The sequence below is a fragment of the Malaclemys terrapin genome, chromosome 6 (assembly GCF_027887155.1).
Source record: "Malaclemys terrapin pileata isolate rMalTer1 chromosome 6, rMalTer1.hap1, whole genome shotgun sequence".
In the NCBI taxonomy this organism is placed as follows: domain Eukaryota; kingdom Metazoa; phylum Chordata; order Testudines; family Emydidae; genus Malaclemys; species Malaclemys terrapin.
The window spans coordinates 84,451,195-84,473,324 of record NC_071510.1 but is presented as its reverse complement, the minus strand read 5'-3'; the positions used below and the strand labels follow the sequence as shown (position 1 = coordinate 84,473,324).

Sequence of the window (22,130 nt, the reverse complement as noted above, 5' to 3'; positions counted from 1 at the left end):
CGACGCAGCCTTAAATATCGTGAGAACGCTGATTTCCACAACCGGAGGGAAACAGATATAACTTAGAGAAATTTTCACTTGACCAGAGCTTCAGAGTCACAGCAGCCCGGACATGCTGCTAACTGAGCATGCGCAATGTTGACGACCCCCCCCGCTCAGAGGCTCCGACTAATTCTAATCTTGGTGGGGGTGGTTTGGTGACGCCTGCATATTTGTGACGTCACAGAGACGGTCAGCATATAAACCACGTCTGGGGTGGGGGCGCCGAGGGGGAGGTAGAAGAAGGTTCTGGCAGTTGCTGGAGCGCTTGGGGAAGTAGTCGCGGCTCAGGTTTGGTGCGTCCCGCCCGGGATATTGTCTCGCTATGGCCCGTGAGTATCAACCTGAGTGTCCCCGCCCTGTCGGGAACGGCTCTGCCGGCTCCGCGCCGTCGCTGGCCGCTGTCGGGCCTAGGTGCTAGAGCCGCGGCCCCCGCGGAGGGCTGTGAGAGCGGCGCATGCCCCCTTCTCGCTGGCTCTGGGTCGGGCCCGGTTCGTGCATGATGGTGGCTGGTCCCGGTAATTCAGGCTCCAGGCGCCTCTTTTCCGCTCCGATCGCCGCACCCGGCCCGGCAGCGCCGCCTCCCTGCCGAGCTGGGCAGGCCCCGGGGCCCGTGAGCCTTGCAGGCTTCCTACGAGCCGGCGCCATAGTGGCCCCACCCGGCCTCTGACTGCAGGAGCGGCCCCCAGGGTAACGAGCGGTTGTGCGGAGCGCCCCCCAGGAAGGGGCCCGGCGGGGGATTAACGCGGCGGGCGGGACTCGGGTATCTCGGGCAGTCTTCCTGCCACCTCGCTCCTTGGTGACTCCTTTTCTTGCCTGTAGAACTGGGTATTTCTGGAGCGAAACCTCAGTGGCTATAAACATGGGCCCTGTTTTGAGCCGGGTCCCCAAAGGGTGGCCCTAAAGCCAGCCTTAAAAACGTGGGCAACTCGGAACAAAGCAGAGTCTCCTGGGTAGTCTTCGCAGGGCTGTTTGTGATGAGTTGCTGATCAGTCAGGTCGGCAGCTCAACGTTTCATTGTTGCTGTCAGGCTACAAATAAAATGCCCTTAAATGGCCCCTGAACATCTAATCCCACCATACTGAATTTACCACTGCCAGACTGTGCCCTCCCTATTTATGGAAATAACTAAAAAATAAGCCAATAACGTTAACTGCTGCAGTACAGTGAGGTGTTGCAGGCGCCCATGTTGCTCAAAGTCCGATGATGGGGGTTTAATGCCACTTGACTATATTAATGGCAAAAAATTAATAGAGGCAACATCACAGTAGTAGTCAGAGATGTTCATTACTACAGTTTTCTCAAACTCTAGAGCAGCTTCTTCATTTCTCCTGGCAACAAACTAATCTTCAGCATTACTGAAGTTGTCTGTTTTTGTAGCTTAATTTGGGAGATGGTCTAAGCTCAGCTTAGAGTTTCTAAACATACAGCTGAAATTCACTGTAGTGATCCACATTCAAGGAAGAACTGGGTAATTAAGAACTCAACTTCCTCACACAAGTGCCCTCCAGCCTGAAAGGGAAGTTGCAGGCTTATGCAATCAGTGATACAGCTGTCTCAATCTACTTATGAAGAGGTACTGTATAGTATGCACAACTTGAGGTCAAAAAGGGGCATGGATGATGTGTTCTGTACCCCTGACATCCTCAAAGCAAAAGTATTTGCTAATACATGAACATGGGCATTGGTACACTTCCCCCTTATCTATTTCAAAATAGTAATTGAAGAGGCAGAGCAGGCTTTGAGATCTTTCTGCTACACTGACCAGTCCTCATTTTCATTATATAGTGAACTTCCAGGGTTAGCATCCTGGTACATGTAAAACTTGTAGTACATGATCATCAGACTACACACCTAATCTTTGATTATTCTCATTGGAAATACGTTTGTCACTTTATACATGTGGTGAGACTGACATTTACTGACACCAATAAAAATCTGATCCTTCCAAGCTTATTTGTAACTTAGCTTGAACTGCTTATATTTGGCAGAACTTTTCCATGCCACATCTGCCTCAAACTGAAGTTCCTAGGAACACTTCAACAAAAAACATGTAGCTGTTTCTCAGAGCAAGGTTAGGGGAAAATGTTAAATTCTCTTAGCTGTTAAATTTGGGACGCTCTAGCACCTCCTTGCTTTACACCAGAGTTGCTGTTTTGCCTTGCAAAATTTGTCTTTTGGATCCAAACTTTGAGAGGAAAACCTCCATGGGTAGTTTTAGTAACGCTTTTCACTGGTTTTGGTCTTAAGGTACCAAATTACTGTCAGAATACAACCTTAGAGTGGAGGTAAGGAAGGGAAATTACAGCACATATATAAACTTGAATATTATGTAGGTGGGAACCAGCGTGAACTTGCCCGCCAGAAAAACATGAAGAAAACCCAGGAGGTCCTCAAGGGGAAAAGGAAAGAGGATAGTTTGTCTGCTTCTCAGAGAAAACAAAGGTAAGCTCTAGTACACAGGTGTCAGAGAGGAGGGTGAGTGGTATTCTAGAAGCTCTGCTCATGAAAATAAACTGTACCTACTTGATACTAATAGACTGATTTATATTTTGAACATCTGCACATATTTTAGGTTACTCAGACTTGGCTTCCCCATAGTATTTCTTGAGCTTGAATCTGTTTTGGATGGGCCTCAAATGCCCTTGTGGGTTCTACTGTAGTCCTTTGGTTTTTCCTCCTTGTTGGGAGGGAAGTGGTACTACCTCCCGAGCCACTCACTTAAGGTGTCAAAACAAAACATTCAGATTGTGCCGTTCTTAATATTTTCCTTCCCTCTTGCATGCTTTGAGACTTTTTTTAAGCATGTAGTTCAGACAATAAATCAGTGTACCAGCACAGTCCAAACCCTGGATACTCTTCTTATCTAAACAAGGAATTAGCCATTTCAATCTGAAAAGCAGCTTGACCTAGTAGACAGACAGGAAATATTTGTTCATCTATAAATTGAGTATTGCCTCATTCACAGTGGGTCCCCCTACCATTCATCTGAACTGAATACAAATGAAGGATTGTAAGATGAAACTAATAGGAAGAAAAACAGGGGGGGGAAGAGAACCTTTATGTGAGGTGCATATCAAAGGTTTGCTTGAGTATATTTGAGGAGACAGAAGGGATGCCCAGGCATCCTTCATTGAGGGAGTAAAAGGAGAGTGCTTTTTCCTTCATGGAAAAAGGGGTTTCAACCGCGTTTGGTTGAAAATACTGGACTACTTTGGGTGTGGGTCTTTTTAAAGAATAACTTAAATTTAGTTTTTTAAAAGCATATAATTTTTAGGGCTATCAAGCGATTAAAAAAATTGTGATTAATTGTGCTGTAAAATAATAGACTAGAATACTATTTATATAAATATTATACATATTTTTGGATGTTTTTCACATTTTTCAAATGTATTGATTTCAGTTACAACATATAATACAAAGTGTCTTGTCTTAGCAATTGGCTGAACAAGAAGTAGGACTGAGTGGACTTGTAGGCTCTAAAGTTTTACATTATTTTGTTTTTGAATGCAGTTTTTTTGTACATCTAAATTTGTAAGTTAAAATTTCATGATAGAGATTGCACTACAGTATTTGTATGAGGTGAATTGAAAAATACTATGTATTATAAATATTTGCATTGTACACTTTCTGTTCTGTTGTAATAGAAATCAATATATTTGAAAATGTAGAAACATCCAAAACAATTTAATAAATTTCAGTTGGTATTCTATTGGTTAACAGTGCAATTAATTGCAGTTAATTTTTTAAATGCATGAGTTAACTGCAATTAATTGACAGCCCTAATTGTTTTTGTTTTGTTTCCAATACTTACTGCCACTTTACTATAGTCTTTGAAAAACGTATTGTTTGTAGCTATATCTAAGTGCTGTGGTGTTAAGCAAAGTGATGGTCGTCAGTTGAATCTTAGATGTTAGTGTGTACTGTTCCTTTGAGAATAGCAGTGCTGGTAATTCTGTAAGTGTTCAGTGGATCAGGGGTTGAACACTACAGGGAACACTCCCAAGTATTCAGGGATTCATATGTGCCTCTCTACCTGAATGGAGAGCAAGATCTGCAGAGGCCTGGAAGATAGTGCTTGTGCTGCCAGAGGCTGTTGTCGTCAGGGAGATGATTGACAGCAGGTACAGACCAGACTATTTCATGCTAGTGGTGAGGTGCTTCATGATCCTGAGAACCCTGGGGAAGCATCACACTAAACACAATCTGTACTAAAAACTAAGATCCAGGCAATTAAGTGTGAAATCTGGTCACAACATGACTCAAGGCCACAACAGTGTTCTTGAATGATAGTACTTTAATGTACTACCTTGTACTATAGAACTATCAAGTGTGCAATCAGCCTTTAATTGAATAGCAACTGCCTCCAAATACACTTTCAAATTTAAACTGATCCAGTAAATAGCTGGCTTCAGAGCCAGTCAAATTAGAGACACATCCTCTTGACATAAAGGTTACAGTTTGAAAGATGCTTTCCCTGTGTGTTACAACCAGGTAAAAAGCTGTCGGACTCCTGACTTTCATTAGAACATATGAGACAGGATTTGTGATCTTTGTTGGGGCTTGCTATATATCTATATCTTTATTTCATGTGACTGAACAGCATAATCTGTGAATTGGATTTTGGAATATCTATACCAAAGGGCTTTGGTTTCCATTTTCTGCCAAGTATTGGCAAACTCAAAATTATCAGTACCTCAAGTTGGGTTTAAATATTGGAGCTTGGATTCCTCTATTGTATGCATCTTCTGCTGAAGAAGTATCAGACTAGAACTTCAGTGCTACCTTGGAAATATCTGTTCATCCAGAATGGAATGTTGACAGGTACATAAAAAAAATCAATAGTTCTTTCATTGTAGTAAAATGCAGGCAGGTAACTTAGCCCTGCAGAGGATCAGCCCAGATACTATCAACCTATTGTCCTGATCATTTTTAAGCTTAATGTCTTGATCCACTGTATGCTGTTGCATTTGGTTTTGTTCCATTGGTTGAAAACCAAGAATTGAAGTAAGATGAAGCCTAATAGTAACAATCAAGGAATATTTTCAGTAGCTCAGTATTTTTCTAAATAAATGTCTGTCTTTTTACAGAGACTCTGAAATCATGCAGCAAAAGCAGAAAGCAGCTAATGAGAAGAAGACTCTTCAGGCAGAAGCAAAATAAACTGTGTGGCTACATAAATGACCTAAAATGTTACAGTACACCAAGTTATAGGGCCTAAAATATCAGACTTGTTTGTAAAAGTGGCCTACCATTAAATGGTAAATGTTTATCTTATACTTGCAGACTTATTCAATTTGCACTTATTTAGAATTTTTGGTTAGTATAGGCTGAATAAACCAAGACTTCATTAAGTTACCTGGAATAATTATTTCAAAAAAATTGCAAGCGCTCTTATAGGCATGCAAATAAGCGTAGTTTAAGTAATGGTCGCAATAGCTTAACTGCACCTTTCATTATTAACAATGTTGACTTCACTGAATGGCTTACGTGACTACACTATTAAAGCCACAGTTAGACCAGGTTACCCTCTTCATGACCCTTAAAGTATAACAATCATTCACAGTGGAACACTACTTTAAAAGCCCAATACCTTTGTACAATGCATTCAAACTTGTAAAGGTCTGAACTGTAAATCTCATTTTAAATTATTTTTACAATAAAATGTTGCATGAAGTATTGTTTAATCTGAAATGGGGTACAGCGGATAACCTTTTACTGGGCTTGAATTAAAAGCTATCTTACAGTGCAGATTTATCAAAATTAATTTTTCAAAACAGTAACTTTCAGGAGACTAAAAACTGGCATGACTTGTTTAATCTTATACTGTAATCTTTTCCACAGTAGATCTGCCTGTAAACTTTTAGTTTAGCCTCACCTAGTTAAAATATTGTCTGGGTGGGAAGGGCAGCAACCTCATAACCACAGATCTATGGCCTAACCTCTTGAAGTTTCTGAGCACCCTCAACTGAAAGTCCAGGAGAACCACTACTGCTCAGAAAAATCTGAAAACTAGTCCTTTTTTTTTTATTAAAATGAGATTGAGATTTGTTTAGAAAAATCATGGGAGGGCAAATTTTTTTAAACCTGCATTTTTAACTGTCAATTCTCCATGCAAAATGCAGATGAAATGTAGATATGTACAATAAGGTAAATTAGCTTAAACAGGGATTCCTTTCATAGGCAAGGCAGAGTCTGTTGGGGACAATGAACTGATTTTGTGGTAAACACTAGCAGGGCAAACTGGCTTTTCTTGGGAGCAGGTAAGGTAGGTTTCAAGGAGCTTAAACTAACTTTTACCCATATATTTATGCATGCAGTGGGGGAGGCAAAATTATTCATTGTCATGCCACTTTCACTTTTCACTCCTTCAGCCTTTGATGCGTGCCTCAAAGATGATACAAACTCTAGTTTCCTTTTGGTTCCTATGTAGTACATTAATAAATCAGAAGTAGTCTGAACTACCAGTTAGCTTAATTTCAGGTCTTGCTCTCCACAATCTGTCAGATCTTCTATTAAGGATAACTGTCAATTCAGACAAGTTTAGCTTCATTTAAAAGTGCTAGATCTGAATAAACTCCCTCTTCCCTGCATAAATATAAACAAATGGTATGAGGACAGTGCAGGTCCCAGTAATTTGTGTTGGAGTTGCATGCATCCAACTGCTTGATAGCATAATCTGCACCTGTTCTGCCACTGTTCTTACATTTCTTCTGGGAGGCAATAAAAGAAAGGCCAATAATTGGCCAAGACCTTGTGTTATCAAAGTAGTATCAACAAAAAGCTGTACACATGCTATCATCCTTATACAGAGAGGTAGTGTTCCCTATCTTCATTGCAAACTGCAAAAATGGTGTAACGAAACTTGCTTAGTTCAGGACTGCTTGCAAGGGTGGCAGTGTTGACAGCAGTACTAATAGCACAAGCATGCTCAGTAAAATTAATATTAACCCATATTCTAAACAAATAGGGTTAGTACTCATTTTAGGTCTCTTCTACCATGCCAGATGCAAAATTCAGAACTGGAAATGTTTGTAGGAGTAAAACAGGCATTATCAAGCCACAGCACTCATTAAGTGGTTTATATAAGCAGTTTATCTCTACATAATTACAAAACCTGATATTTCCTTACATAACTTTCACTCAGAATTTTCTGAACTGTCTTGATCTCCTGAATTTTGGACTAAAAGAAGAACAGGAGTACTTGTGGCACCTTAGAGACTAACAAATTTATAGTCTCTAAGGTGCCACAAGTACTCCTGTTCTTTTTGCAGATACAGACTAACACGGCTGTTACTCTGAAACCTGAATTTTGGACTCTGATTCTTGCGCTAAGATGTCTATCTTGCTCTATTGACATTGGGGGGGGGGGGGGGAATACCTCAGACTGTCCTACATTTCCTTTCCATCTCTCTTATCCCTGTTTAAAATCATACACTTTGAGCACTCCATTATGGTAATAATGCCTTTAGTCTGTTCTTCTAGAAGAAAATAAAATGTCCTGCACAAGAGCAGTTGGACACTAGGTGATAGGGTGACTAGATGTCCCGATTTTATAGGGACAGTCCCAATTTTTGGGTCTTTTTCTTATATAGGCTCCTATTACCCCCCACCCCGTCCCGATTTTTCACATTTGCTGTCTGGTCAGCCTACTGGGTGAATTTGTCTGTACTCCTGCCTCCTTTTGGGAAACCACGTTCATTTAAATAGGAAATGAACAGGTTACCCCTACACATTTGGTGCAGAGGATCTGGCACAAAGTGGGGGATGAGGGAAGGGGTGATAAGAGCCTTGGAGGCCCCCTTCTTAAACTCCATCCCCTTGGAGGTCCCCTGCTGTGGGACAAGGGGATTGGGTTGGGGGAAGCGGCTGTAGCTCTTCGTGCGGAGAAGGGAGCGGCTGGGAGGGGGCAGCAGGCAGTCCGCTTCCTCTCTAGCAAGGGGGTGGATCACTGGTAAAGGGACGTGCCGATGGTAGGCAGCTGCCGCAACCAATCAAGCTCCACCCCTCTACGGGGCGGGAGTGTGAAGGGGTGCGCACGCGCGCTGGCTGAGTGGTGGAGGCCACCGGCCCGTCCAACTTTTGCTATGGCAGGCCACGGCGGGGCCGAGACGGTGCTGTTTAAACGCGGCGCCGGGCAGGTACTGGAGGGAGGCGAGCGGGTCTCGTCCTGGGCAGGGGTCGCGGTGCTTGGGGCAGGGACTGGGCGTGTTATCCCCAAGGTGAGGCCGGGGCCGCGTGGCTGGGCCAGGCCTGGCGGCGGGGGTTGCTCCCCGTGGACCGTTAGCGGCCGTGCGGGGTGGGCGCGTTTTTACCCCGTGCTCTGTCCGCCCTCCCCACAACCTAGCCCCCGTGACCGCCGCCGCGGCCTGACCCGGCCGGGGGCGGCGGCGGCGCCGTGCGCGTGCTGCACGTGGTGGTAACACTTCCTGTCCCCGCTTCTCCCCCCCCCGCAGAGCGACGATTCGGACATCTGGGATGACACCGCCCTGATAAAGGCGTACGATAGAGCGGTGGCGTCATTTAAGGTAATGCGGCTCTCCCGCGCTGTGCTAGCAGCCGTTCCACCAGAACCCCCATGATGCGTTTCCCCTGCTCCAAAAACTTCTTACGTGTGCGCTGTATGGCCCAGAGCCTGCGGGGAATCTCGCGGGGGCAGCTCCCACTCCCCCCGTCTAGGGTTGGTTGCCAACTTTCTAATGGCACAAACAAAACCAAACACCTTTACCACGGCCCCCTCGCTCCACGCCCGCTCCCTCTGTTACTCGGTCTTCTCCACCCTCACTCATTCACCTGGCTGGGGGTGCGGGCTCTGCAATGGGGCTGCGGATGTGGGGTTGAGGGGGCAGGGGTTGGGGTGTGGGCTCCAGAAGAGTGTTTGGGTGTGGGAGGGGACTTGGGGCTGGGACAGGGGGTTGGGTGTGTGAGAGGGGTCGGGGTGCAGGGTCCTGGCGGTGCTTACTGTGGCTCCCAGGCCCTGTGGCCCCTAGGTGCATGGGCGGTTCCGTGTGCTGCCCTCGCACCCACAGGCACAGCTTCCGTTGGTTGCTGTTCCTGGCCAATGGGAGCTGCGGAGCCAGCGCTGGGGGTGGGGGCAGCATGCGGAGCCTCCCTGGTCACCCATGTGCCTAGGGGCCACAGGACCTAGTGGCCGCTTCTGGGACTGGCACGAAGCCAGAGCAGGCAGGGAGCCTACCTTAGCCCTGGCCTCTGATGCCTGAACTTTTAACAGCCCGGTTGGTGCTGCCAGGGTCCCTTTTTGACTGGGCATTACACTTGAAAACTGGATGCCTGGCAACCCTATGTGTCGGGGGGAGGTGCCTCCATGCAGGATCGGGGCCAAAGGGTCCTCTACAGTTCCCAAAATTGTATGGAGGGCCGGTTAGGGGAGGCTGTGCCTCCCCAAACAGCCAGGCGTGGCCTGCCCCCTATCCGACCCCTCCTGCTTCTTGCCCCTTGACGGCCCCCCTGGGAGTCCTGCCCCATCCAACACCCCAGATCCCTGTCCCCTGACAGCCCCTGGAACCCCCGCCCCTGACTGCCCCCCGCCACCCCATCGAACCCCTCCTCTCCTGGGGACCCCTGCCCCCATTCACCCCCCCCCATTCCCTGCCCTCTGACCACCCCAACCCCTATCCACACCCCCGACCACTGCCCCGAACTCCTGTGCCCTCTATCTAGGGTGACCAGATCACCCAAGACAAATATCGGTACGCGGGGGGGGTGGGGGCGTGACAGGGGGCGGGGCCAAAAAAAAAAAACAACCCTTCCTCCGCAAGCGCTGGAGGGAGGCCCGGGAGACTCAGGGGAAGCGCGGGGCCGGGGTGAGTAAGAGTCCAGCCTGGCCCCGAGCAGGCAGGACTCAGTTGGGTGGTAGGGCGAGGAGGGGGGCGGCCCGCGGGGCCAGGCGGCGTCTGTTCTCACCCCCGGGCAGCGGGACTCGGGAGCAGCCTCTGCTGCAGCTCCCACTGCCGCGGGGGGAGGAAGCGGCCATGGCGCTTGGCGGCTGCGGCTCTGGCGCTCGGGCCCGAACCCCCCGAGCCGGGGCCTGCTGCGGGGACCCAGCAGCGCGCACGCTGGGCCCAGCCCCTGGCCAGTCGCGTCTGGGCTGCTGCCCAGCTGGTGCTATCCTGCGGCGGCCCCGGAGTGGGGGCAGCAGGCCCCAGCCCCCCCGTCCCGCTCGGGTCCCGCAGGGGAACGAACGGGGCTGGGTTGCCGATGCCTCCGCCCCGGGGCCGCCGCAGGATAGTACCAGCTGGGCAGCAGCCCAGACGCGACTGGCCAGGGGCTGGGCGCAGCGTGCGCGCTGCTGGGTCCCTGCAGCAGGCCCCGGCTCGGGGGGGTTCGGGGGCGCCGCAGCCGCGGAGCGCCATAGCCGCTTCCTCCCCCGCGGCAGTGGGAGCTGCAGCAGAGGCTGCTCCCGAGTCCCGCTGCCCGGGGGGGAGAACAACAGCCGCCGCCTGGCCCCGTGGGCTGCCCCCCTCCTCTCACTACCACCCAACTGAGTCCTGCCTGCACTGGGCCAGGCCGGACTCTTACTCACCCCGGCCCCGCGCTCCCTCTGAGTCTCCCGGGCCTCCTTCCAGCGCTTGTGGAGGGAGGGGGAATGGTGAGCCCGGGGAAGAGGTGGGGATTCGGGGAGGGAGCCAATCGGGGGAGGAGGGGGTGAAGTCGGGGCAGGGGAGGGGGTGCGAGCACTTCCAGGCTCCGGCGCATTTCCTTGTTTGTCCAGTGTCCCGACCGCACGTCGGTCGGGATGCGGGACAAACAAGGAAATATCGGGACAGTCCCGATAAAATCGGGACGTCTGGTCACCCTACCTCTATCCAACCCAACACCACCACCACCACACCTCACTTCCTTACTGCGCTGCCTGGAGCACTGGTGGTGCTACAGCCAGGGTGCCCGGCTAGAGCCAGCCAAGCCACAGTGCAGCACAGAGCATTAGGTCAGGCCCTGGCTCTGCAGCTGCGCTCCCCCAGGAGCTTGCAGCCCCGCCATCCAGAGCATTGCACTGGCGGCAGGAGGAGCTGAGGCTGCAGGGGAGGGGAAACCAAAGGGGAGGGGAAACAGCAGGGGAGGGGCCGGGGGCTAGCCTCCTGGGGCAGGAGCTCAGGGGCCAGGCAGGAGGGTCCCGCGGGCCGTAGTTTGCCCACCTCTGGCTTAGGTGTATGAAAAATTCACATGTCGGCACTATAGCTGCACCAGCCTAATTCCTGGCATAGACATGGCTGGGTTGCTAGAAGAATGCTTCTGTTCACGGAGTAACCACCACTTGAGGAGGTTGATGATCCACAGTGATGGAAAAACCCTTTCCCAGTTGCTGTAGGAAGTGTCTACACGACAGCACTACAGCGGCACAGCTATACCGCCATAGCTGTGCTGCTGAAGCACCCATAGTGTAGAGAAGTCTATCTCGTTAAGAATATTCTTTCAAAAGTAGAATTGTAGAAAACTGCTCATAGGAGTGCAAATATCACATTGGGCTAAAATCTGTCTTATAGACACACATGTAAGTTTAGTGGACCTTTTTACAACAACATGAAATATAGACAAAATAAATACATGCACCCTTACCATTATGCCATTGATCAGAACTGGAGAAATTTGCTATCTGCATCCTCTATTTAGCTCTGGATGCTATTGTGATGGGGGATGGGAGTACACGTCATAGTTGAGATGTTGGGATATAATTCATAGAATCTTTTTTTTCTTTTATAGAATGCTCTAAAGAATGGTGAGTGTTCAGAGCCTTCAGACAAACAAGAACAATGCTCAGGGACAAAGAGAAAAAATAATAAAAAGAACAGAAGTAGGAAGAAAAGCAACGCAGCACCATTGAAGCAGGTCATCTTAAAAACTGAATACCAAAACTAAATGTTGTTAATTTTTGTATTGCACGTATTCATAGTCAGTTTTAAAACATGAGGTTTATTTGGTTATCAAGGGAAGATTTTAGTTATTGACCTCAATGAGATTGTAAATAAGATTTATAAATTCTTGCTCTGCTGGGGCCACTTTAGAAACAGATTAATTGGATACAAAGAATAATCTAGTGAGGAGAGGCACATCATGCAGTATTTAGTTCAAAAGTTTGTATGCATAGTAGATGGATATGTTAACATTTAGATGTTTGAAACACTTGAGGATGAGAAAAGTTACACTTGGAGAAAACATTTTTCAAGGATCACAAATATAGCTGTTGATTTGACTTTCTTGCTTTTGTTGCAGTGGAGAGTTGGTGATGCCTGTAATGCAGTTTGGTCTGAGGATGGTAATGTGTACCTGGCAACTATTGCCTCGATCAATCAGAAGAGAGGAACCTGTGTTGCTGTTTACACTGGGTATGGAAATAGGGAAGAGCACAATCTATCTGATCTACTTCTTCCCAACACGGTTGAAAAAGAAAACGAGGAGCAGAATGCCGGGGAGGTGAGACGGCAAATATAAACAATTACTATTCTACTAAAAATAAGCAAAATCTTTTAACTTTTGTTCTATTACTGTTGCCCTTGTAGAACTGAAGGAGGAGAAGAGTATGTGAACCAAAAGTGATCCTTTGTATAAATGGTCATGAATCTATTGAAAGTAAGGGTATATGGTGCCTGTTTGGTAGTGTGGCCTCATGGATTGGGCATTGGACTGAGATTCTGGAGACCTGACTTCAATTCCCAGCTCTGCCACTCCTTTGCTGGGTGACCTTGGGCTAGTGGCTTTCTTTCCTGGACTTAATTTTTTCATCTGTAAAATGGGGATAGTGATACTAACCTTTTTTGTAGAGTACAGTAACTCCTTGCTTAACGGTGTAGTTATGTTCCTGAAAAATGCTACTTTAAGCAAAATGATGTTAAGCGAATCCAATTTCCACATAACAATTAATGTAAATGCGGGGGGGATTAGGTTCCAGGGGAAAAATTTTTGCCAGACAAAAGACTGTGTGTGTACACACACATACACAGTATAAGTTTTAAACAAACAGTTGAATACTGTACATAGCAATGATCATTGCTGTGAAGCTTGTTTGAGGTGGTGAAGTCAGAGAGTCCCAGGGAATGCCTTACTGCTAAATGTTGAACTAGCACTCTGCTGAGCCCTCAAGGGTGAATACATTGTTAATGTAGCCTTACACGCTACAAGGCAGCACGAATGGAGGGAGGGGAGATGGCATGGCAGAGAGAGACGAAGACACACAGTGTGTGTGTGTGTGTGTGTGTGACGCACATTGCCCCTTTAAGTACATTGACCCCACTCTAAGTACATTGCCTTTTTAAGTAGATCAGCAAGAGACAGCAGCTGCTGCCAGCAAGCTCCCTCCATCCTGAGCCCTGTCGTGTCCCCCCATGCTCTATGGAGATGGGGGGCAGGAGCGGGAGGAAGGGAACACCCCGACATTAGCACCACTCCCCCCCGCCACCCACCTTGCACAGCAAGCAGGAGGCTCCCGGGAGCAGCTCCAAGGCAGAGGGCAGGAGCAGCACATGGCAGTGTGGGGAGGGACAGCTGAACTGGCTGGCAATTGATAGCCTGCTGGGAGGCTGCTGCACAGGGAACTTAAGGGAGCAGGGAACTGATAGGGGGGCTGCAGGTCCAACCTGGTTCCAAGCCCCCACCAGCTAGCTCCAATGGGCTGCTCTTTCTGCAAGGAGTGGACAAAGCAGGCAGCTGCCAAACAACGTTATAAGGGAGCATTGCACAACTTTAAATGAGCATGTTCTCTAATTGATCAGCAACGTAACAACGTTAACTGGGACAACTTTAAGTGAGGAGTTACTGTATTCTGTGAGCTTTGGATGAAAAGTGTTTTAGAAGTGCTGAGTAGTAGTAGCATTACTATTACCATACCATGACTGTATATGGCCCTATGATTCTTGCACAAAACTATAATTCTCACCTGCAGGATTGCTGCAAAACCCTGCTTTTCCTTAATGATTCACTTAATAATCATTTAATGAAGGGAGATGTTGTCTTTCCAGACACACATCAATATACTGTTTCAGTTACTAATCAGCAGTGTTGGACATCAAGAAGTTCTGTTAGGGGGGTACTAGACATGTCAGGACTGAAACAGTTGTCTTTTTTTCTCTGTACACTGCAGACTTTTGGCCCTTTCTACAAGAAAACATAAACAATCTACTATTTTTGCTGATGCTGGGCTCAGTGTTAAATGTGGAGGATTTCATATGAGATTAGAGAGTGATCTTTTTGTGTGTGTATGTGCTAAGAAATAGCCCCAGCATTAAAATGTCTTAGTCACTTTCTGAATTTTAGATGACCAAAATTAATCTTCCCAAGATGTATATGAAACTAGAAAAAGGTGGTAAGAGTGGGAGAACTGGACAGTTGGGTTGTTAAGGCTGACAACTGGTGGCAGTGCTGGGGATGAGGGAGCAATGCAACAAGCAAGTAACAGGACCAGATGGCATTCACCCAAGAGTTCTGAAGGAACTCGGATGTGAAATTACAGAACTACTAACTGTAGTCTGTAACCTGTCATTTAAATCAGCTTCTGTACCAAATGACTGGAGGATAGCTAATGTAATGCCAATTTTTAAAAAGGGCTCCAGAGGTGATCCCGGCAATTACAGGCTGGTAAGCCTGACTTCAGTACCAGGCAAACTGGTTGAAATTATAGTATAAACTAAAGAATAAAATGGTCAGACATGTAGATGAGCATAATTTGTTGGGGAAGAGTCAACATGTCTTCTTTAAAGGGAAATCCTACCTCATCAACCTACTAGGATTCTTTGAGGGGGTCAACAAGCATGTGGACAAAGGGGGATCCAGTGGGTATAGTGTACTTAGATTTTCAGAAAGCCTTTGACAAGGTCCCTCACCAAAGGCTCTTAAGCAAAGTAAGCAGTCATAAGATAAGAATGAAGGTCCTCTCATGGATTCGTAACTGGTTAAAAGATCAATTTTCAGAATGGAGGGAGGTAAATAGTGCCCCCCAGGGGTCTGGACTGGGCCCAGTCCTTTTCAATATATTCATATATGATCTGGAAAAAGGGGTAAACAGTGAGGTGGCAAAACTTGCAGATGCAAAACTACTCAAGATAGTTAAGTCCCAGGCAGACTGTGAAGAGCTACAAAAGGATCTCTCAAAACTGGGTGACTGGGCAACAAAATGGCAGATGAAATTCAATGTTGATAAATGCAAAGTAATGCACATTGGAAAACATAATCTCAGCTATCCATATAAAATGATGGGGTCTAAATTAGCTGTTACCACTCAAGAAAGAGATCTTGGAGTTATTGTGAATAGTTCTGTGAAAATATCCACTCATTGTGCAGCGCCAATCAAAAAAGCAAACAGAATGATGGAAATCATTAAGAAAGGGATAGATAATAAGACAGAAAATATCATATTGCTGCTATATAAATCCATAGTACACCCACAGCTTGAATACTATGTGCAGATGTGATCGCTCCATCTCAAAAAAGATATATTGGAAAAGATTCAGAAAAGGCAACAAAAATTATTAGGGGTATGGAACAGCTGCCAAGGAGAGATTAATAAGACTGGGACTTTCCAGCTAGAAGAAGAGATGACTAAGGGGTGATATGATAGAGGTCTATTAAATCATGATTGGTGTGGAGAAAGTACAGAAGGAAGTGTTATTTACTCCTCCTCATAACACACGAACTAGGGGTCACCAAATGAAATTAATAGGCATCAGGTTTAAAGCAAACAAAAGAAAGTATTTTTTCACACAACGCACGGTCAACCTGTGGAACTCCTTGCCAGAGGATGTTGTGAAGGCCAGGACTAACAAAATAACTAGATAAATTCAATAACTAGATAAATTCATGGAGGATAGGTTCATCAATGGTTGTTAGCCAAGATGGATAGGGATGGTTTCCCTAGCCTCTGTTTGCCAGAAGCTAGGAATGGACAACGGGATGGATCTCTTGATGATTAGCTGTTCTGTTCATTCCCTCTGGGACACTTGGCATTGGCCACTGTTGGAAGACAGGATACAGAGTTAGATGGATCTTTGGTCTAGGGGTGACCAGATGTCCAGATTTTATAGGGACAGTCCCGATATTTGGGACTTTATCTTGTATAGGTGCCTATTTACCCCCACCCTCGTCCCGATTTTTCACACTTGCTGTCTGGTCACTCTCCTTTGGTCTGACCCAGTATGGCCGTTCTTAAGGAATGAGCAAATAATTAGGGGAGGAGCAGAACTGTAAAGGGCCCTGGATGTGAAGACAAGAAGATTGAACTTGATGTGGTAGAAAGGGAGGAGACAGTGGAGAGATTCAAAAAGAGAAGGGATTACATGGTCAAAATGAAAGAACAGGAAGATGATCTTAGCAGGTACATTTTTGAATCAGCAGTGGCAGAGTATAGGAAGGTGCAAAAATCAAGATGGAAGATGAGGATGTGGACAAGACTTTCCTAGTGAAAAGTTTCATACTGAATTTGGTTTAACATTTGCTCTAGACACATGGGAGGTGTAACCTGGGAACACGTCTACCAGAGTTTTAATTAAAAATACAATTTTCCTTCTAGAATGAAAATGAAACTCAGTATTCAACAGATGAAAGTGAAAAGTGCTCCCAGTCACCTGGAAACAAATACAACTCTACAAAATTAAAATCCTCTCACTGGAACTCCCATTTTCCACCTCCACCACCACCAGGCCTGGGAAGGGTAAGCATAGCCCTAGCTGTGATAGTGGCCTGAAGCAGAGCAGGATCTTCAGACATGATTTATTTCACAGCTTTGAGAAAATAATGTATTTACCACTCTTCTAGACATTAAATTCCAACATTGGCATGGTGTTAAGCTCTTACAACAACTCTTGAACTTTAATGTATATCCCTGTGGTAAACCGTAGGAGTGAAATCCAGACACCCTGGTAGTCGGAGTTTTCCCATTGACTTCTTTGGGGTCAAATTGTCACCCTATGTATTTACAATCTAGAATAGATTCTATATGAAATGCAATTGAAATAAAAACAATTGGCTTTATTTTAGGAACATTGCAATATAAGTGGAAGATGACCAGAAAATTTCATATGTGAAGAACTAGCATAAATTAAGATAAGAGCCTATCATTTCATCTTTAAATACGAGCATAGATACAGTGTGATTGTAGTAAAAATGTGTGGTATGGTAAATTTAGTATTCAAAAACAGAGTGAACTTAGCTTGTATCCTAGACCAGATATGATTAGTTATATCTTGGATAGAGGAATATTAGATGTAATGAATAGTTTTTTAATGGCCGCACCCAACTTCAGATTCCCTTTAAAAGGCGTTTTAAAAATTACTACTATTAAAACGTCAAGCCTGTCTTTTTGTGATATCTATAAAGAAAGTCACTGTCTCTTTTTGCTAGGCTTGCTGATGCTCACATCAGAGAATACTGGCAAGAATCATTTATAGCTGGCCCATTTTCCTATACTGTTGATTCATTAAGTCATTGGGACTTGCTACCTTTGCTTGAGCAATTTTGTGATCTGTTGCATAATAATATTTTAAGGCAGAAGGTTTCTTTCCCCTTTTTAATTCCAAATTTTGTTTCCTATTCAATTATTTCACTGTAGCCTGGACCAAAATTTAGTGGACCACCACCCTTCTTATCAAGCTGCCTCCCACCATTCCCAACAGGACCACCGGTAAGTGGTATATGGAAAATAGTGATTAAAGGCAAATATTTGTGATCTCCACTTTTCTAACTGACTTTCTTGGTCACCTGTATGCACATACCTGCTTTTAAATTGAAATGAATACCTATTCAGTACTGTGTATGTGCCCAGTAGCAGTGTTCCAGTTAAGCCCATCTTAATGTTCCAATTATAAATTTCCTCCCAGCTTCTGGGGTTTGTATTCAGGATCACAGGGAGTAAATTTCTATTCTGGAGTTTATAAGGATAGAAGGATTAAGATCTGTTATAAGATCTTATACAGAATTTTTGTACTGGTGTAACTATTTCAGTTAGATGTCGACTTTTTTTTTTACTGAAATAGTTACACTGATATTGTAGAATAAGTAACTTTAATTCTTTAATTTTATACTTATCTTAAGTTTGGTAAAGGAAATGTTTATGTTGCAAAGAAAGGCCCTGAATAGCAAGTAGAAGGAAGGCCTTGAAAATAATAAGTGGTAAGGCCAGAAGGAATAAAGTATTGAGGATGTCTGGTTCAATGAATAGCTAATAATATTAGGGGAACTTTCTAAAAAGAAGGTCTCTGACTGAGAGGGGTGACTACAGATGGTTTTAAATTTAAAAAAAAAAAAAAAAAAAAAAAGTGTCTTAAAATGAGCCAACATAGCCCTTCCCCAACCCACGCACCAGGGTTAAAGCCCATCTGAACCCAGGTGCAATGGGAAAACTACTGGACAGCAAAGAGGAGAGGTGGAAAACTCTTGGGAAGAAAGGAGTTTGTAAATCTTACTTGATTAAGACAAAATAAGGGTGAATTGTCTCAGATTGGTCTTTAACAAACAAGTGACGTCATTGCCAATTACCAACTTCAGTTAAAGTGTATAAAAAAGTAAACTCTTAACAATGAACTCTTTAATATCTGCCTATTTTGGAGCTGACCAATATGGGTCTGAGTACCCTGGGTTTAGCCCATTTGTAAGTATCTTGCTCAAATGCTTATAATGTTGTTACTGTTTTGGATGTAATAAATTGCTTATTAGTTAGGCTTTTTAGGCATGTTTAGAGCAACTACATATAGTGGCATTTGGCCTGTGGATTTAATAAAGGAGTTTATGGTTAAATTGGTGTTTGTTGAATTCCCATATTAATTCAACATTTTATTAATAATTCCAACAGATACGACGTTCCCTTATACTGACGCATCTTATTTCCCTTCCCTTATGGGAATAATGATACTAATACAACTGCATCTGCATTAGTGTATTTATAGTGTTTTAACTGTATGGGTACAGTCAAAGCTTTTGTATGTAGAAAAGCCCTGAGTGTGTTATGAATTTTGGAAAATAAGTTTTTTTTCCCTTTCTCTCTCAGTGGATACGCTGATCATAGGAGCTAAATACAGAGGAGTGGTACATGTGCCTTTGTAAATAAGGTGTTTACTTTACAAATACAAACTATCTTATTTCGAAGCGTGTGCAAGAATGCATTTCTATTCTTTCATTTATTTGTCAATTTCAGAGTTGGTTGTTGTCATTCACTTCCCCTGTCTGTAAGATAAACACCAATTAAATAAAGCCAGTTCACAGTGTTTTGTTGCAATCTCCTAGTTGATTCCTCCTCCACCACCCATGGGTCCAGATTCTCCTGAAGATGAGGAAGCTTTGGGAAGTATGTTAATAGCCTGGTATATGAGTGGTTATCACACCGGCTACTATCTGGTAAGTGACTCCTGTTGAAATGTTGCATGTGTAGTTTAGCTTTGGGTTCTACTGTTGTTTAAGAAAAGTAGGTGTTTCTTTTTCTCTATGGAGCTTTTACTCTAATTTGAGAACCTAGCTTGTAAGGCATTCTGTTTAAGTGTTCCCGTCTCTCTGTGAGCAAAAGCAGATCAGTCCACTTAACTAATGAGAACTTGCTATGTTTTACATTTGCACATTTAAATATATTATATAAAAATAATTTGAGATCAACAGTTGCAGCTTTCCAGTCCAGTGGAGTCTCCTAGCATGCACAGTTTGTCATAATGGAAGAAAAGATTGTGTGGTTGGAGTAAATCTGGACTTGTTCACTATTTAGTTTTGTGAAGACTTTTATTTTCTAACTACTACTGGATAATTTATTCTCTAACCCTCCCCTTCCCCCTCCCCATCAACATACTTCATTACTGACCTGTGGGAAGGGTGGGTTTGTGGTACATGGATAGCTCATGCTGGAACGCCACACTGATGAAAAATCCATGGTTGTGGAGGGCTGCTTTTTGCATAATTGCAAAGGAAGAAAAAAAATGTAGAAAGGATTTGACTTTTCAAGCTTTGATGATTAATTCTTGTTAATATTCAAATGTGGACTGAAGTCTAAACAAACAGAATTTGGGAATTGGTACTTTCGGTTTCCATTATTTACTTTCGGTTTAACAGCAAAAATTTCTCAAGCTGTTCGGCAGGGACACAGATCAAGACAATAGCAAATAGTTAAGTTTTAGTTCCTGATCTCAATATATTATATGTTGGTTGTTTGTCTTCAGTCTGTAATCTATAAAGAACCAAATCTGCTTTCCATGAGAGAGATTAGAAGGATTTGGCCCAAAATATTTTACCATGATGAGCAAAGCTTCATTTTTATTTTGTCTTCACACTTGAATAACAAACTCGTGCTATCCTGTGTCCCATAGGGTTTAAAACAGAGCCGAATGGAAGCTGCCTTGGAGAGATGTCCTCACCCTAAATAATTGAATATCACTTACTATCTTGAGCAATTGTAAGTATTGTATTTGTGCTTAAAGTTTTAATGTTGCAATCAGTGGGCAGTCTGTGACCAAACTGAGTTTCTCAGTTTGGAATTGCAGCTTGCATCCTAGCTGTGGAGAGTGTCCCTTAAAGAAAAGGGCAACTTTGGGTTCCAAGACCTCTAGTCATCTTGGCCATCAGTGAAGAAAATCTCTGGCACTGTCAAAATATAGCAAGTGACTTGCCACCAGACATAGTGGGTGAGAGCTGGAATAGGCTCTTACAGTACTTTCCAAGGTGGGATTTGTGATTGAGAAATCAATGTGGCTGCTTTTACTAAAAATTAATTTAAGTCCATGTTGTTGACAACTTCCACTATGATTTGAAGGGCTGCTAACTTAATCAGTCCTGGACACAGAAGACCTGTTGAGTTTGTGATCAAATCTGACTTTTGTGACACTACACACATTTTTAGAAACAATTGCTTGCTTATACATGTAGAGTAGGAGAGAGTGTGCTTGAGTTTGGTTTTCAAGACAGGACTAACATCTAGCTCAGTTCGAGTTTTTCTGTCCTGTTGTGTGTGTGGGTTTTGTTTTTTTTTTTATTTTATTCCCTCCCCCCTTATTGCTGAGTATCGGCACTTTGGTTTGAAATAACTTTTTGCTTAGGATCTCCCTTAAGTATTAATCACTTTATTGCAGTGCAAAACATGTACTCTGCCATCTGTTCCTTTTTACTTGTTTCTCTGACAGACTTGTCTTTAAAGGGCAAGTAGGATTTATAGTGACTTGCAGGTGATACTTGTTTAAAAAAATTAGTATGTGCATACACCTATACAATAACAGTTGTTTCTCTTTTAAGCCAGGTACAAATATCCCTGGGAGAGATGTCACTTGTACATTGGCTGATATGAAGATCTGATTTTTTTTAAATCACGAAGACTAACTGGGCTTAACTTAACCCTTGCATTTTCATAGTGAACTGAATGAATTAGTGCAACAGCAGACTTAAGAATGTATGAATGACTATTTTGCTACTTTAAAGGCAACCAGCCTTTAAAGCACTGCAGTAATAAAATGACACCTGCCCAATTAAAAGCTAATATTATGGATTTTAAAAATACTGTACAGATCCCTTTCGAAACAAGTGGTTGTTATATACATGCTGATCTCTCTGCATTGTTGTAGCATCTTACATTTTTAAATTTGTAATTTGAATTATAATCCAAGTAATTTTGATCAGAACTGAGAAGTACAAAATATTTAACCTAGATACAAATAGGCAGTGATGTACGTAATTGTGACTGTTGGTGGGAGTTAGTGACATAGAAAATGTTAAACGTTAAATATCCTATGAGTAGGATCAGAACCTTGAACATAAAGCAGATGAGCTGGGGAAGGCTCACTTATGAGTTGTTATACTATTTTGCATGTTTGTAAATAAAATTTATTCAGACTTTGAATTTGCTTTTTTAAACTTTAACAAATTTTGCTTCTTAAATGTTATGGGTTTTTTTATGTTTTAGATGGCATATGTATAAAGGAAAGACATACCATCTAGATCAGGGGTAGACAACCTATAACACGTGTGCCAAAGGCAGCACATGAGCTGATTTTCAGTGGCACTGGTCTGGGGGGCTTTGCATTTTAATTTTAAATGAAACTTAACTATTGTTGTATGTAAAGTAAATAAGATTTTTCAAATGTTGTAGTTATATTACAGACTTATAGAAAGAGACCTTCTAA

The 22,130-nt window shown here is 43.9% G+C and overlaps 2 protein-coding genes across 3 annotated transcripts; both read left to right on the top strand.

Annotated features, from left to right (window-relative positions):
* Positions 1–251: 251 nt before the first annotated feature.
* SERF1B (small EDRK-rich factor 1B) lies at positions 252–5,394 on the top strand. The gene is made up of 3 exons (XM_054032827.1): positions 252–371; positions 2,376–2,484; positions 5,130–5,394. Exons 1-3 carry the CDS (start codon positions 365–367, stop codon positions 5,200–5,202), a joined length of 189 nt encoding a protein of 62 aa, XP_053888802.1. The 5' UTR covers positions 252–364; the 3' UTR covers positions 5,203–5,394.
* Positions 5,395–8,064: 2,670 nt separating this feature from the next.
* LOC128838984 (survival of motor neuron protein-like) lies at positions 8,065–21,847 on the top strand. Of its 2 annotated transcripts, none has more exons than XM_054031570.1 (9): positions 8,065–8,180; positions 8,496–8,567; positions 11,761–11,886; positions 12,271–12,471; positions 16,556–16,696; positions 17,594–17,665; positions 19,264–19,374; positions 20,328–20,413; positions 21,251–21,847. In XM_054031570.1, exons 1-8 carry the CDS (start codon positions 8,127–8,129, stop codon positions 20,382–20,384), a joined length of 834 nt encoding a protein of 277 aa, XP_053887545.1. In that variant the 5' UTR covers positions 8,065–8,126; the 3' UTR covers positions 20,385–20,413; positions 21,251–21,847. The 2 variants fall into 2 exon arrangements, with proteins under 2 accessions (XP_053887545.1, XP_053887544.1); XM_054031569.1 differs by having other exon boundaries at positions 21,247–21,847.
* Positions 21,848–22,130: the final 283 nt, after the last annotated feature.